The sequence below is a fragment of the Macaca mulatta genome, chromosome 15 (assembly GCF_049350105.2).
Source record: "Macaca mulatta isolate MMU2019108-1 chromosome 15, T2T-MMU8v2.0, whole genome shotgun sequence".
Classification (NCBI taxonomy): domain Eukaryota; kingdom Metazoa; phylum Chordata; class Mammalia; order Primates; family Cercopithecidae; genus Macaca; species Macaca mulatta.
This window is the reverse complement of record NC_133420.1, coordinates 93,823,724-93,839,149: the sequence shown is the minus strand read 5'-3', so window position 1 is coordinate 93,839,149 and position 15,426 is coordinate 93,823,724. Positions and strand designations below refer to the sequence as shown.

Sequence of the window (15,426 nt, the reverse complement as noted above, 5' to 3'; positions counted from 1 at the left end):
TTGCCAAGATTGGAATGCAGTGGTACAATCGTAGCTCACTGCAGCCTCAACCTCTCAGGCTCAAGCGATTCTCCCACCTCAGCCTCTGTAGTAGCTGGGACTACAGGCCATGCCACCATGCCTGGCTAATTTTTTTTTTTTTTTAATTTTGTAGAGATGGGATCTCCTTGTGTTTCCCAGGCCAGTCTCAAACTCCTGGACTCAAGTGATCCTCTTGCCTCAGCCTCCCAAAGTGCTGGGATTACAGGCATATGCCACTGAACCTGGCCTTAGTTAAGTTTTTATGTACTTATTGTATATCTTCTTTGGTGACATTCAAATCATTTCACCCTTTATAATTGTATACTAAGGAATTAAACAATTGTTTAATTGTTGTTTATTTTCTTATTGTAAGGTTTTAAAAGTTCTCTTTTTTTTTTTTTGAGACGCAGTCTTGCTCTGTTGCCCAGGTTGGAGTTCAGTGTCCTGGCTCACTACAGCCTCTGCCTCCTAAGTTCAAGCGATTCTCCAGCCTCAGCTTCTTGAGTGGCTGCAATTACAGGCATGTACCACCATGCTTGGCTAATGTTTGTATTTTCAGTAGAGTTGGAGTTTCACCATGTTGGCCAGGCTGTCTCAAACCCCTGACCTCAAGTGGCCCACCCACCTTGGCCTCCCAAAGTGCTGGGATTACAGGTGTGAGCCACTGCCCCAACCTTAAGAGTTCTTTATTCCAGACACAAATTATTTATCAGATATTGATTTTCAAATATTCTTCTGAAGTCTGTAGCTTGTCTTTTCATTTTCTTAACTGTGCTTTTGCAGAGCAAAGATTTTAATTTTGATGAAGTTTGATTTATCAATTTTTCTTTTATGGATCATGCTCTTGGTATCACATCCAAAAACTCTTTGCATAACCCAAGATGTAAAGAATTGTCTTCTACGTTTTCTTCTACACATTTTGTAATTGTATATTCTATATGTAAGGTTTATAATCCATTTTAATTTTTATATAAAGTGGGATGTATAGGTTAAGCTCATTTTAGTTTTACATGTAGATGTTCAGTTGTTCCAGCCCCATTTGTCAAAAAAACCCATCCTTTCCCCATTCAATAGCCTTTGAATCTTCATCAGAATCAATTAGTCATATTTATGTGGGTCTATTTCTGGACTTTCTATTCCATTGACCTATGTGTATATCCTTTTGCAAATATCACACTGATATTTGTTTTTTTCTTACATTTTTATTTAAAAATCTAAGGACATCTTATAACCCAGAAATATTTTTTATACCTTGTCATGTCTTAGAGGAAAGACTGGTCTTTCTTTTTTCATTGATGTTTTTCTTCTCTCTTCATACTCCAGAGGTAGACGAAAACCAGGGGGACCACAATGACCATGGTGATGTCTGAGGTCATTCTGGGGCACAGACCTCAGCCTGGGTTACTCCACTTGGCCTATCTTTAGATCCAAAACTACTTCTGCTGACTGCTGAGATATACAAAGGAGAAGAATTAGGTTGAGGAAAGGATTTCTATGCTAAAACGTGTCTCCATGCAGTCCTCCTACACTGAGCAGAACATGAGTCAGGTGCATAGAGCAGAATTTTGTCCTAAACCAGGAACTTCAGAGTTTTCTGAAGAATGTGGCTATGTAAAGCACCTCCCACCCCACCCGTACTTCTCAAGTACATTATGTGGCAAGTCTGAAAAAACTTACACTTCTGTTGTTAAATGTGGGGGATAAAATATAAACTTAGCTTAAAGAGGAAGCTGTCTTGGGCAATGCAAACGATTTATTGTGTGAAAGTTTCCTGAAGATGTGACAGGTGCTGACTACCATTGATGCCTGGTTGCAATAAAATGCAAAGCTCCCTCAAGAATTTTTGAAATGCATCAAGTTAAGTGTTCTAATCTAGCAAAAGGACCTGCATGTATAAATTTTTCATGCTTTTGCCAAGTGTTTTGCCCTTTAGTTTAGTTAAGGGCCCCAAATGAATGGAAAGCCTGTGTTGTCTGCTTAATTTTGTAGCTGTGGAAACCTTCCAGTTTTGTCCTTTGTCTAATACCTTCAGGAGCTCAATGCTAGATTGAAGCTTAATTTAATAACCATGTGGCATGTAAAATAGAAAACCAAACATCTTTTCCTTAACATATAGCAAACAAAACAAAACAAAAACAAAAAAAAAACACCTCACTCATGGATGTAGTGTACACATGCCAGTGGATACATAGTCATAACTGCAGTCATTGGTAGCACAGAAATAAATATGCATTGAAGACACAGAGATGAATTTGAATTCTGGTTCCATGAGCTACCATTCTTTGACCTTGGGCAAGTTACATCACTTCTTTAAGCCTCAGTTTCCCCATCTGTAAAATGTGGATAGCAACATCTACCTTGCAGAGTTGTTGGGAGCATGAAATGAAATGATGGGCTAGCCCAGTGTCTGACTTACTGCATTTAAGAAATATCAACTATTACTCTACTTCCCAAATGCAGACCAATGTTATAACTCTACTTCTCGAACATTAATATGCATGCACATCACGGTGACCTTGTTAAATGCAGATCCTGATTCTCTAGGTCTGGGGTATGCCTGAAATTCTACACTTCTACCTAGCTTCCAGGTGAAGCTGAGGACAACACTTTGAAGGGCAAGGTGGTAAAAGATGTTTGCAAGTGCAAATGTTAATTCGTGTAACTAATGGTTCCCAATACTGTCTGCACATGAGAAGCTCCCAGGAAAAGAAAATTTTTAATGATGCTGACCTCATCCCCCAAATAATTTAATTTTAACAGATCCAAAGTAGTGTCTGGACATTAGTGTGTTTTAAAAGCCTCCCAGGTGATTCCAATGTTAGCCAAGATTGAGGCCCTCTGCTTAATGAATCTTATTTGTAGCTGGGCTTGAGAAAAAAACCTCTTCATAGAATTGTTTCCAACAGTGTTTTGATTGACTCTGTAACTTACAATAAGCAAGAATGTTTCAGGATTTCAAAAATGTATTGCATTTCCTAAACCCCTTATTTTGTATGGAGTAATCAAGCTCAAAATTTGCACGTCTTAGAAACTTTACTTGGGGCAAAATTAGACCAAATAACAATTAATCTTCTAGGTATTCTGAGCTATTCAGACACATGATTCATGTTTGCTAATTGCTGTTTTCTCTTGTAAATATTAGCTGAAAAATGTCGCCTGTCTGAAAAGGAGCATACGTTATGCCTATCACTCCTGGCACATATTCTTACAAAGCAGACAGGAAAAACAGGAAGAAAATGGACTTTTATCAAAGGCCCAGGCAGTAAAGAGGGGAGTTCTGCTGTAAACTAAGGGGAGTTCCAGAGGAAGTTATAGGCGTTCCCTTTCTCATGAAATGAAAGCATAGTGCAGTAAATAAATTTGCTAAATAGATTCAACAGAGTCTCTACCCAAAGTCATCTATTTAATTCTTGTTTTTACGCAGACTCAGCAACTAACCTTCCTTGTAAGTCCCATTTTCTTCCCTGTTTCCTATGTGTCATATGTAATTAAACAAGAGAAGAATTATAGAAAAGTAAAAGTAGTAGGTAATTCTTGAACTTGGCATATGATTACTACATATTTGATGAATAGTTGAATATTATTCTTCAAGGACAGATCGGATTTGATATCAGGTGGCTCTGCATTAAGTTATAAGGGACTTAATAACTCAAGTATTTAAGGATGGCTTCCATCATAAAGGGATCTGCCCTGAAGAGGGTCCCATTACAGAGATTCCGAGGTGAGAGCTATTCCAAGTGTGCAGTGGAATAAAAGAATCATACAGGAAATCTCTTTTTACATGCATTATTTCAGGTTCTTTGCAACCTGGCACAGCAAGTGCAGATATGATTAGCACTGTTGTACACACATACACTCACCTTATAGCCCTGCCCCTGTGCCCCTCCTGCACAAAAGAATGCTGGGCACACATGAACTCCTCTCTGTAGAAAGGCACATTAATGTTCTAGCCATAGTTAAAACAGGGAATAGAGGCAAGCTGTAAATGTTGGTCATTTGAAATAAATCTCAGGTTTGTGGATATCACTATCAAGTGTGCTGTGTGGCAATTAAGAAGGTCAATTTGTGTGATCACAGGCAAGTTGCAGTTTGATTAAAGGAAAGCAGAGGTGAATATATAACCAGGGTCATCCTTTCTTTCTCCCTCTCTCTCTTTATGTCATTTATTTGCCAAGCTCTTAACTAGAACTTGGTATGTACTACATACTGGATATATCAAAGCAAACTCAGCCTGGTCTTTGCCTTCAAAGATTTGCAGGATAGTGGGAAGAAAAACTTGAATCAGAGGACAACTGCAATGGGAATCATTCAAGCAGCAGAAAACCCAAAAGTTACTTATACTGTGAAATCTGATCAGAGAATGGACTGTCCTGGTTAGTAAAATATCCTGGAGGATAAAGATTGACCATGCATTCCACATATGAATTACCACTTTCCCAAGAATTAAAGATACGAAAGAAAGAAACGAACATTTGCTGAGTGCTTACTGCCTGACAGATCTAGGCACTTCACATGTAACACCTCGTCCAGCCTCCACCATAATACTGAGAGGTAGAGTCCAACCTCATTTTATAGATAAGGAGGCTGAAGCTCACAGAGATTAAAGGATGGACTCACAGTCAAAGGACTCCTAATTCTGATAGTCAGCATTTGAACCCAGGCTCACCTGTCACTATATCCTATGCTCTTGCATATCACATTTTATACTGAAACAACTTCTTGAATAGCTAATGCTTAGAGGAAGTCCCCAAATATTTGTTGAATGAATGATTTGATTGAATGAACGAATGAAGCTCTACTGAACATAATTTGATCTAATCTTCTGTGATTATTCCAAAACTACTTCAAGATTTTCCTATATCTCCATCACAATGAATACCCATTCATTAATGATGGAAGCAGCCTAATTTTGTCATTTTTCACACTTTATTGATGTAAACACTACCTTTACTAGTTTGGCCACTCCTTATGCATTTTTATAGAACTATTTAGATCAATTCAACTTTTAAAAAATAAAACCATATACCCCTGTGGTAGATAAAAAACAAGTATCATTTGCACTGGTAAATAGAGAATAGGAAGAAAAATAAACGCAATGAAAATAAAGCAGTGTTATCAAATCCTACCCAGATACTGTTATCTGCCTGGAAGATTCCTATTTGATTAAAAGGAAAAATAGCCAGTGTTAGAGGTATGTATGGAAGTATGGAAGTCTAGTTGCAAATTATATACAATTGAAGGAAATATAATTGAAAAGGGAACAAATTCCTCTCTGAATAATTTAACTCCCTTTAGGCTTTGATTCTGCCTCAACTAAAATCATTTTACATACTTCTAGTGGCGTGTCCCTCACATTTTGGTTAACACTGAGTGGAAACTACGGATTTTGAAGTCAAACATCTGACTGGCTCTGGATTTTAAATTTACTAATGCATGTCCTGAAGTGAACTGCTTGGAGCCAGTTTCCTCAACTATATAACCATAATGACAAAACATGTTTCATGGTCATGTTTTCAGTATTAAACAATATAGTTAAAAGTTCCTACTACAGTGCCTGGCGTGGTACATACTAGGTATACATTAAATATCAGTTCCATTTTTCCTTTCCCTTTATTGTTAGAAAATAGAAAGCATCTACAGTGGGCTTGTATGATGTGGTGGTTAGAAATACCTGATCTGATTCTGGCTGTGCAATCTTAGGCAAGTTACTTAACCTTTTTGTGCCTCATTTTTGTTTTCTGAAAAACAAAAAGGATAGAATATTATTACCTACCTTGCTGGCTTCTAGGAAGACTCAGTGAGACAATGTGTTAGCAGAGTGTCTGATAATTGTAAGAACTCAACAAGTAATAGTTATTATCACCACCACTGGTGAGAGGAAGTGATATTTGGCAGGAAAATATATAAATTAATCAATATGGATTGAGGAAAATGAACCTGGAGAATAGGATGTGAAGGTATTTAAGTAACATGAGCTCAGAGCTTGATGGTAGGGAAGTCGTAAGGAAGCATTTTGTTCTTATATGACATACGACCTGGAATGACCGTAGGGCTCAGGGGGTCAGGGACTGGAGGTGGGAGAGGCGTCTGAGAGCAAGCAGTGTTGTCCACCAGAAGCTCTTGCTGGGGTGCCCAGAGAGGAGCAAAGGGCAGTCAGCTGCCCAGGAGGGAATGTTTGGAGGAGAGAGCTACCTCAGATCAGCGGGTCAAGAATCCCACTCTTGCCCAGATGGATGGGGCAAAGGAGAGAAAGGATTCGCCAAGGGAATGTCGAGATAATGACAGGTGCCTTTTGGAAAATGGGGGTGAGATGGGTCTCAGGTCACACTTTGTAAGAACTGGAATGTAAAGTAAAGGCAGACAATGGCAAAATATCTTGTTTTCTTTTCAGCTTTATTCACGGTGACAGTCCCTAAGGAACTGTACATAATAGAGCATGGCAGCAATGCGACCCTGGAATGCAACTTTGACACTGGAAGTCATGTGAACCTTGGAGCAATAACAGCCAGTTTGCAAAAGGTGGAAAATGATACATCCCCACACCGTGAAAGAGCCACTTTGCTGGAGGAGCAGCTGTCCCTAGGGAAGGCCTTGTTCCACATACCTCAAGTCCAAGTGAGGGACGAAGGACAGTACCAATGCATAATCATCTATGGGGTTGCCTGGGACTACAAGTACCTGACTCTGAAAGTCAAAGGTGAGTGGTGTCAAGGACTAGAATCCATGGAAGCATCTCTCCAACAGAGGACCTGCAAGTCACAGAAACCCATTAAAGGTAGCTCAAGCAAAAACAAGAAGGCTGCTTTTAAGGAGACAGAGCTATTTCAGAGAAAACGAAAGCATCTGCTTGGAAATAATTTTTGACATCTGAGTACAAAGCAGCTGAAGTACAAGTGAAAGGAGGTAGGAGCTATAGGAATAAAATGGGACTGGAGGAAGCCAGGAAAATTAGTCCTTGAAATGTGGGAGGGTTTGAAAAATAAGCTTTGCCTAATTCACAGTTCTCCCATGGAACATCCCTGACTTGATTATTAAGGTACTCTTTTTCAATAGTTTATACCCTGAATCCAGAGTTTTTAAAACCATGGTTTGCTACCCATTAGTGAATTAAAATATCAATTTAGTGAGTAGCAACCAGATGCATGTTTCCCACCCTTTAAAAAATAATGAATAGAAGAGAATAGATAGAGTAGATCAGAAGACATCCCAGAGTAGTACTGAGTACTGTAAAACTAATTTCTCAGGGAGGTGTGTGTGTGTGTGTTAGGTCATGGTATAAAATTTTTTTTCTTACTTTGGATCATAAAAAAGTTACAAGTTTGGAAAACACTGCTCAAATGCAAGCCCTATTTATTGCAGATGAAGTAGCTGAGATCCAGTAAAGGGAAGTGGGTAGCCCAAGAGAGTCCCATGAAGTCTATAGCTGTCCCTGTTCCTCTGGATTCAGGTACCTCTGCACCCCAGTACAAGTCAAAACCCTAAATATAGAGAGAATCTTCACACTCTTGTTTGTTCTAGAAAAGGTGATTTGGGGAAAGACATATGACAACTATAAAAAATGGATTTTGCTTGTTCATTGGCTTATGGTCTCCGGGCTTGAGTGCTCTGAGATACACGATGCCAATATTTCTCTGGCCTCTCCCCTCACACGCATTGGACCTCAGATGGTCTATACTGTCTTCTAGAGGGTCTGTGGGTTTTGGCCCCAAAAAACCATTAACCTTGGCAGAAGTGTGTGACTTTATGATCTGGTACAAAGAAGGACAAACTAGAGGGACTGGACATACGGATGAATTTGTGTTCATCCTTGTCCTTGGGCAGGTTATTTTGCCTTTCATAACCTCACATTTTGCTTATTTGTAGAAGAAGAACAATAGTAGTACCAACCACACAGGATTTTTGTCAACATTGAGAGAGATAATGAACATAAAGAACTGAGCATGGTACCTGGCATATAATAAGGGTCCACAGAGGTGGTTAAAAGACCCTCAGTTGTTACAGGGACAGTGACCTCCTCACACCTCAACCATCAGTGAGTCACCAGGAAAGCCATTAGCCTAGATATAACTGTTTTCTATCTTTATTACATTTCCTACATCCAGGCAGCAGCTAAGAGGAACTCTAGAATACTGAAGTTAGTCTGAGTTCCCTTAATGTAAGGCTGTACATTCTCAGGATGCCTTGATGTACTCAAATGTCTGCAACCCTAAATCACCACCTCTGTGTTTATTGATCTCTATCTGAACACTGTATTAATGGGCCAGGCCTTCTGCCCATTCTCTCAAGCTGAGGACTGTCTCTCATTCCTGGGGAGGCACCCTGCCTACTCCTTACCTAGACCAGGGATTTCTCAGTTGTGGAGAGATTTGTTCCTTATAGTGTTGGTCATCAAACTGGGATATTTGGGGATTACAAAGACTTTTCAAGGGATGTATGGGCACAGGCAGTTTTAGGAAGTGAGTTTCCAGATCCTCATGTTCCCCAAATACTCCTTCCCAAAATTGATGAGCCTGAGAATGTGCACGCCAGGCAAGGCTCTTGGAATTCCCCTGAAACAGTTCCTCTTGTAAGCCTACCACTCACTCATCATTTATACAGTCCATTGTCCCGGGGTGTAAAACCCTCTATAGTGTTAAACAAAAGAATGATTGGGAACATTGACACCTGATGGAACTGTTATGACTAAAAATCCTTTTGCAAATAATGTGGTATCAAATTTTCTGCTTTCAACAACATTGAAGGAGGCTCTTATAAAGTTAATAGCTGATAATCAAAAATGAGTAATTTTTGCCATGTAAACCAGGTCAAAGAATGAAATGACATTGCTATAACAAAACTGCTACCATTCCCATTGATTTACTCATATAAACAAGATTCCTTAGCCCTTATAAGCTACAAAAAAATGAAAAATAGAAATAGAATTGATGCTGAATTCTATTATATAGAATCATTCCAACCATGTCATATGCTTCTTCAGATTCATGAATAATTTGAAAAAGACAGCCATATCCATCTTATTAAGAGACACATTTCCAATAAATTTTCATCTTTCATGTTTAATAATTATCAATATTCATAACATTTTACATTTTGACCAAATATGTGTTAATAATAATAGAAATTAGATCTCAATGCAGAAAACCTTGAACACTTAATGCTTCATAGTCACAAGAGAAAAGTTTTAATTTCAATAACTATAAATATTTTGTTGTTGTAAAGACATATAACAATAATTAATGCAAAATCTGTCAAACAAAAATTTGTTACATTAAGACAAAATTCTGTAGGGAAGGTGAAATTGGAAGTAAGGTTCAATGAATGAAAAGAAACAATTTAGATAGTTAGAGAAGAATTTTTTCATTTAATAATTTATTTATTTTTACTTAGAGGGAATTGAATTCATTAAGTTCCTTACCTTAAAAAGCCTCTCTTATTCGTCTTATTTATTTACTCTCTTTTTTTCCACATTTTCCAGTCTCATTCCCCTTTTTTAACACAGGAAATTATTCCAGCATGTTTCATACATATTCTTTTGTTTGTAAGAGCTTATTTAAAATATGTAATATTGTTTTAGATGCATTTTTTTTCTTGTGGAAACTATATTGTATTATGTACATATATTTTAGAAATTGACACATTAACTAAGTTTATTGTGAAAAGATGATTACAAGCAATAACAGACATACAGTAGAAAAAAATCTGAAGTTATGTGCACCTTCTTTTGAGACCATTTTTTTGGGTATATGTGAAATGTATTTTATCTTTTTTTAAATTGACAATAATTGTACATATTTATGGGGTACCTAGTGATGTTTCAATACTTACAATGGATAGTGATCAGATTGGGGTAATTAGCATATTCATCATCTCAAATATTTATCATTTCTTTGTGTTGAGAACATTCCATGTCCTCCTTCTAGCTATTTGTTGTTAAATATTTGTATGTATTTTTCAAGGATGATGTTGTATATAAAAGATAATTTATTTTATATTTAGATACCTTTGGATACATATGTAAGAGTAAAATAATTGTTTTACTAAAAAAATTCATAAGATGCTGAACATTATATGTTTTTCCAGTATAGAAACCTATGAAAAATTCTAAGAATCAACTTAATAGGTGAGAAGAGCATACTGTATCATAATTATTTTAGGAGGAAACAATAAAAAAGTTGAAGACCATCACTAAGAGTAGGCTACCCTGATCCAGGGTCTCTATAAGAAGCAAGATAGATCTGGGGCCCCAGTGAGGGTTCCAATGAATGAAGCAGAACTAGAAGAAGGACATGTTTTTATCTTAAAATGCCTGATCCATGGCATAAAGCTTGAAAATGGGTTTGTTTATAGCACCTTCGTTGACGTCTGGGCAGAAATTCACATCAAATATAGTGAAAAGAGTTAATTTGAAAAGGACAGAAAAAATTATGAGGTGGAATGACTGGAGATTCTGGAAGAGACAGTGATAAAGGACTGTGGTTTCTGAAAAGCCAGGTGGCATCTACATTACTGGGGGCAATCCATCTGAGGAAGGGGCGAGAGCATGGCCAAAGAACAGAGAGGCCCCAGGAACCCAGGGGTCTCTCAGAGGAGCTGGGTTGAGAACTGATCTGTGCAAAGGTTTCCAGACAGGGTCACAGAGGAGGCACTAAAAACAAGAACACCAAGGGCCAAACCATCCTGAAGGCCTGGGCAGGTCAGGAGAATGGGAAGAGCCAACACCAGGAATGTGCTGAAGCTTACAGAAGTACTTCAAACCAGAAACAATGAATTTAAACTATGCCCTACAACAAATAGACTTAACAGATACTTACAGAACATTCTACTCAACAATTGCAGAATATACATTCTATTCATCAGCATATGGAACATTCTCCAAGATAGACCATATAAGAGGCCACAAAACAAGTCTCAGTAAATTTAAGAAAATCAAAATTATATCAAGTACTCTCTTAGATCACAGTGGAGTAAAACTGGAAATCAACTCCAAAAGGAACCTTCAAAACCATGAAAATACATGGATGTTAAATAATGAATGATCACTGGGTGAACAATGAAATCAAGATAGAAATAAAAAACTCTTTGAACTGAACAATAATAGTGATACAACCTATCAAAACTCTGGGATACAGCAAAAGCAGTGCTAAGAGAAACGTTCATAGCATTAAATGCCTACATCAAAAAGTCTGAAAGAGCACAAGTAGGCAATCTAAGGTCACACCTCCTGGAGCTGGAGAAACAAGAACAATCCAAACCCAAACCCAGCAGAAGAAAAGAAATTACAAAGATCAGGGCATAACTAAATGAAATTGAAACAAAAAAATACAAAAGAGAAATTAAACAAAAATCTGTTTATTTGAAAAGATAAATAAAATTGATAACCAAGAAAAGAAGAGAGAAGATCCAAATAATCTCAATTAGAAACGAAATGGAGATATTACTGCTGATATCACGGAAATACAAAAGATTATTCAAGGCCACCATGAATACCTTTACATGTATAAACTAGAAAAGCTAGAGGAGACGGATACATTCCTGAAATATACAACCCTCCTAGATTAAACCAGGAAGATATAGAAACTATAAACAGATCAATAACAAGCAGCAAGATTGAATGGTAACTTTTAAAACTGTCAACAAAAAAAAGTCCAGGACCAGACAGATTCACAGCTGAATTCTATCAGACATTCAAAGAAGAATTGGTCCCAAACCTATTGACACTATTCCACAGGATAGAGAAAGAGGGAATCCTCCCTAAATCATTCTATGAAGTCAGTAGCACGCTAATACCAAAACCAGGAAAGGACATAACAAAAAACGAAAGCTACAGACCAGTATCCCTGATGAACATAGATGCAAAAATCCTCAACAAAATAGTAGCTAACCAAATCTAACAGCATATCAAAAAGATTATCCACCATGATCAAGTGGGTTTTATACCAGGAATGCAGGGATGGTTTAACATCCACAAGTTAATAAATGTGATACACCACACAAACAGAATTAAAAACAAAAATCACATGATCATCTCAATAGATCCAGAAAAAGCATTTGACAAAATCTAGCATCCTTTATGATTAAAACCCTCAGCAAAATCAGCACAGAAGGAACATATCTTAAGGTAATAAAAGCTACCTATGACAAACCCACAGCCAACATTATACTGAATGGGGAAAAGTTGAAAGCATTCTCCCTGAGAATTGGAACAACACAAGAATACCCACTTTCACCACTTTTACTCAGCATAGTACTGGAAGTCCTGGCCAGAGCACTCAAAGAGAAAGAAATAAAGGGCATCCAAATTGGTAAAGAGGAAGTCAAACTGTTGCTGTTTGCTGATGATATGATCATATACCTAGAAAACCCTAAGGATTCATCTTAAAAGCTCCTAGAACTGGTAAACAAATTCAGCAAAGTTTCAGGATACAAAATTAACGTACACAAATCAGTAGCTCTGCTATACACCAACATCAACCAATAGCTGCAAAAATAAAATAAAATACTTAGGAATATACCTAACCAAGAACATGAAAGACCTCTACAAGGAAAACTACAAATCACTACTGAAAGAAATCAAAGATAACACAAACAAATGGAAACACATCCCATGTTCATGAATACGTAGAATCAATATTGTGAAAATGACCATACTGGCAAAAGCAATCTACAAAGTCAATGCAATCCCCATCAAAATACTACCATCATTCTTCACAAAACTAGAAAAAACAATCCTAAAATTCATATGGAACCAAAAAAGAGCCCACATAGCCAAAGCAAGAAAGACTAAGCAAAAAGAACAAACGTGGAGGCATCACATTGCCTAACTTCAAACCATACTGTAACACAATAGTCACCAAAACAGCATAATACTAGTATAAAAATAGGCACATAGACCAATGGAACAAAATGGAGAACCTAGAAATAAAGCCAAATACTTACAGCCAACTGATCTTTGACAAAGCAAACCAAAACATGAAGTGGGGAAAAGATACCCTATTCAACAAACGGTGCTGGGATAATTGGCTAACCACATGGAGAAGAATAAACTAGATCCTCATATCTCACCTTATAAAAAAATCAACTCAAGATGGATCAAAGACTTAAATCTAAGACCTGAAACCATAAAGATTCTAGAAGATAACATCAAAAAAGCCCTTCTAGACATTAGCTTAGGCAAAGACTTCGTGACCAAGAACCCAAAAGCAAATGCAACAAAGACAGATAAATAGTGGGACTTAATTAAACTAAAAAGCTTCTGCACAGCAAAAGAAATAATCAGCAGAGTTAACAGACAACCCACAGAGTGGGGGAAAATGTTCACAATCCATACATCTGACAAAGGACTAATATCCAGAATCTACAAGGTATGCAAATACATCAGCAAGAAAAAAAAAAAAAAAAAAAAACAATCCCATCAAAAAATCGGCTGAGGACATGAATAGACAATTCGCAAAAGGAGATATACAAATGACCAACAAGCATATGGAAAAATGCTCAGCATCACTAATTCTCAGGGAAATGCAAATCAAAACCACACTGCGATACCACCTTACTCCTGCAAGAATGGCCATAATCAAAAAATAATAGATGTTGTCATGGATGTGGTGAAAAGAGAACACTTTTACACCGTTGGTGGGAATGTAAACTAGTACAACTACTATGGAAAACAGTGTGGCGATTCCTTTAAAAACTAAAAGTAGATCTACCATTTGATCCAGCAATTCCACTACTAGGTATCTACCCAGAGGAAAATAAGTAATTATAAAAAAAAGATACTTGTACATGCATGTTTATAGTGGCACAATTAGCAATTGCAAATATATGGAACCAGCCCAAATGCCCATCAATCAGTGAGTGGATAAAGAAAATGTGGTATATATATATTATACATACATATATATGTATATTATACACACACACACACACACACACACACCATGGAATACTACTTAGCTATGCAAAGGAATGAAATAATAGCATTTGCAGCAACCTGGATGGAATTGGAGACTATTATTCTAAATGAAGTAACTCAGGAATGGAAAACCAAACATTGCATGTTCTCACTCACAAGTGCGAGCTAAGCTATTAGGATACAAAGGCATAAGAACGATACAATGGACTTTCAGGATTTGGAGGAAAGGATGGGTGGGGGTGAGGGATTAAGAAAGTTCACATTTGGTACGGTGCACACTGCTTGGGTGATGGGTGCACTAAAGTCTCAAAAATTACCACTAAAGAATTTATCCATGGCCAGGCGCGGTGGCTCACGCCTGTAATGCCAGCACTTTGGGGGGCCAAGGTGGGCGGATCACCTGATGTCAGGATTTTGAGACCAGCCTGGCCAACATGGTAAAACCCCATCTCTACTAATAATACAAAAATTAGCCAGGCATAGTGACACACGCCTGTAATCCCAGCTACTCTGGAGGCTGAGACAGGAGAATCGCTTGAACCCAGGAGGCGGAGGTTGCAGTGAGCTGAGAGTGAGCTGAGATCGCACCACTGCACTCCAGCCTGGGCGACAGAGTGAGACTCCGTCTCCAAAAAAACAAAACAAACAAAAAAAACTTATCCATGTAACCAAACACCACCTGTTCCCCAAAAACTTATTGAAATAAAAAATAAATTTAAAAAAAAAAGTACTTCAAACCAACAAAAAAGGCCCAAGAATGACAAGAATTCAACTTCAGCAAGTACAGGAAGGAGGCAGCATGACCTCCATTAAAAGGGCCTTCACCCTAAGAAGGAAAAAAAAACAAGGGCAGAGGAAGGAAACAGTCAAAGAGAAGCAAGGCAGGAGTGAAAAGACAACTGCACGTTTAAGCCTCTAAGGCCCAAGGAAAGCATTTGCTAGAAGAGTCAAGTCTCAGTGTCTTTTTTTCCCTTGGGGAAGCAGAAGGGCATAAGAAAATCGGAGTCAAGAAAACAATATTCTGAGCTCTGCCTGCAGTAGCGGGAAGCCATTGGAGTAAAAAAATACATGTTTTAAAAATAAAGAAAGAAAATTATTTTTAAAAAGAAAACAATGCCCTGAATTTCAAAGGGGGGAAAAGCTCCTGGGAATTACAAACTTGTTAACCTGCTATTCTTTTTCAGGCAATTTAACAGATGAATTGAAAGCAGTCCTAATAGATTTAACTGATTACTAGAAACTTGCATAGATCCTCTAAGACCAAGGCATATAAAACTACATTTTTCCATTTATTTACTGTCATTATGACTATAAAACAGATACTACCATGTACACAGCTCATCTTTATTTCAGAAATTACAGCATTGCTTGTAACATATCTGTCAGACAGCCAGAACAAACCAGGGAAACAGAAACCATTCAAACCTGTGGAAATCTAAAGCAGATAACAGTAATTCTTTTAATGAGGGAGACTGAGAAGCCAAACAGAGAACAGG

The 15,426-nt window shown here is 37.6% G+C and overlaps 2 protein-coding genes across 5 annotated transcripts in view; one reads left to right on the top strand and one right to left on the bottom strand.

The window, feature by feature from the left end:
• Positions 1 to 15,426, bottom strand: part of PLGRKT (plasminogen receptor with a C-terminal lysine) — a 258,541-nt gene that overhangs the window by 162,530 nt on the left and 80,585 nt on the right. The window contains exon 3 of one of the 3 annotated variants that reach the window (XM_077964987.1): positions 1,273 to 1,470. The exons of the other annotated variants lie outside the window; for them this stretch is intronic. The gene's annotated coding sequence lies outside the window, so the exon portion shown is untranslated. The remainder of the gene's footprint in view (positions 1 to 1,272; positions 1,471 to 15,426) is intronic. 3 annotated transcript variants of the gene reach the window in all.
• Positions 1 to 15,426, top strand: part of PDCD1LG2 (programmed cell death 1 ligand 2) — a 60,544-nt gene that overhangs the window by 18,132 nt on the left and 26,986 nt on the right. For both annotated transcript variants that reach the window (XM_015117664.3, NM_001083599.2), the window contains 1 exon segment: positions 6,413 to 6,718. In XM_015117664.3, coding sequence (XP_014973150.1) covers positions 6,413 to 6,718 — 306 coding nt within the window.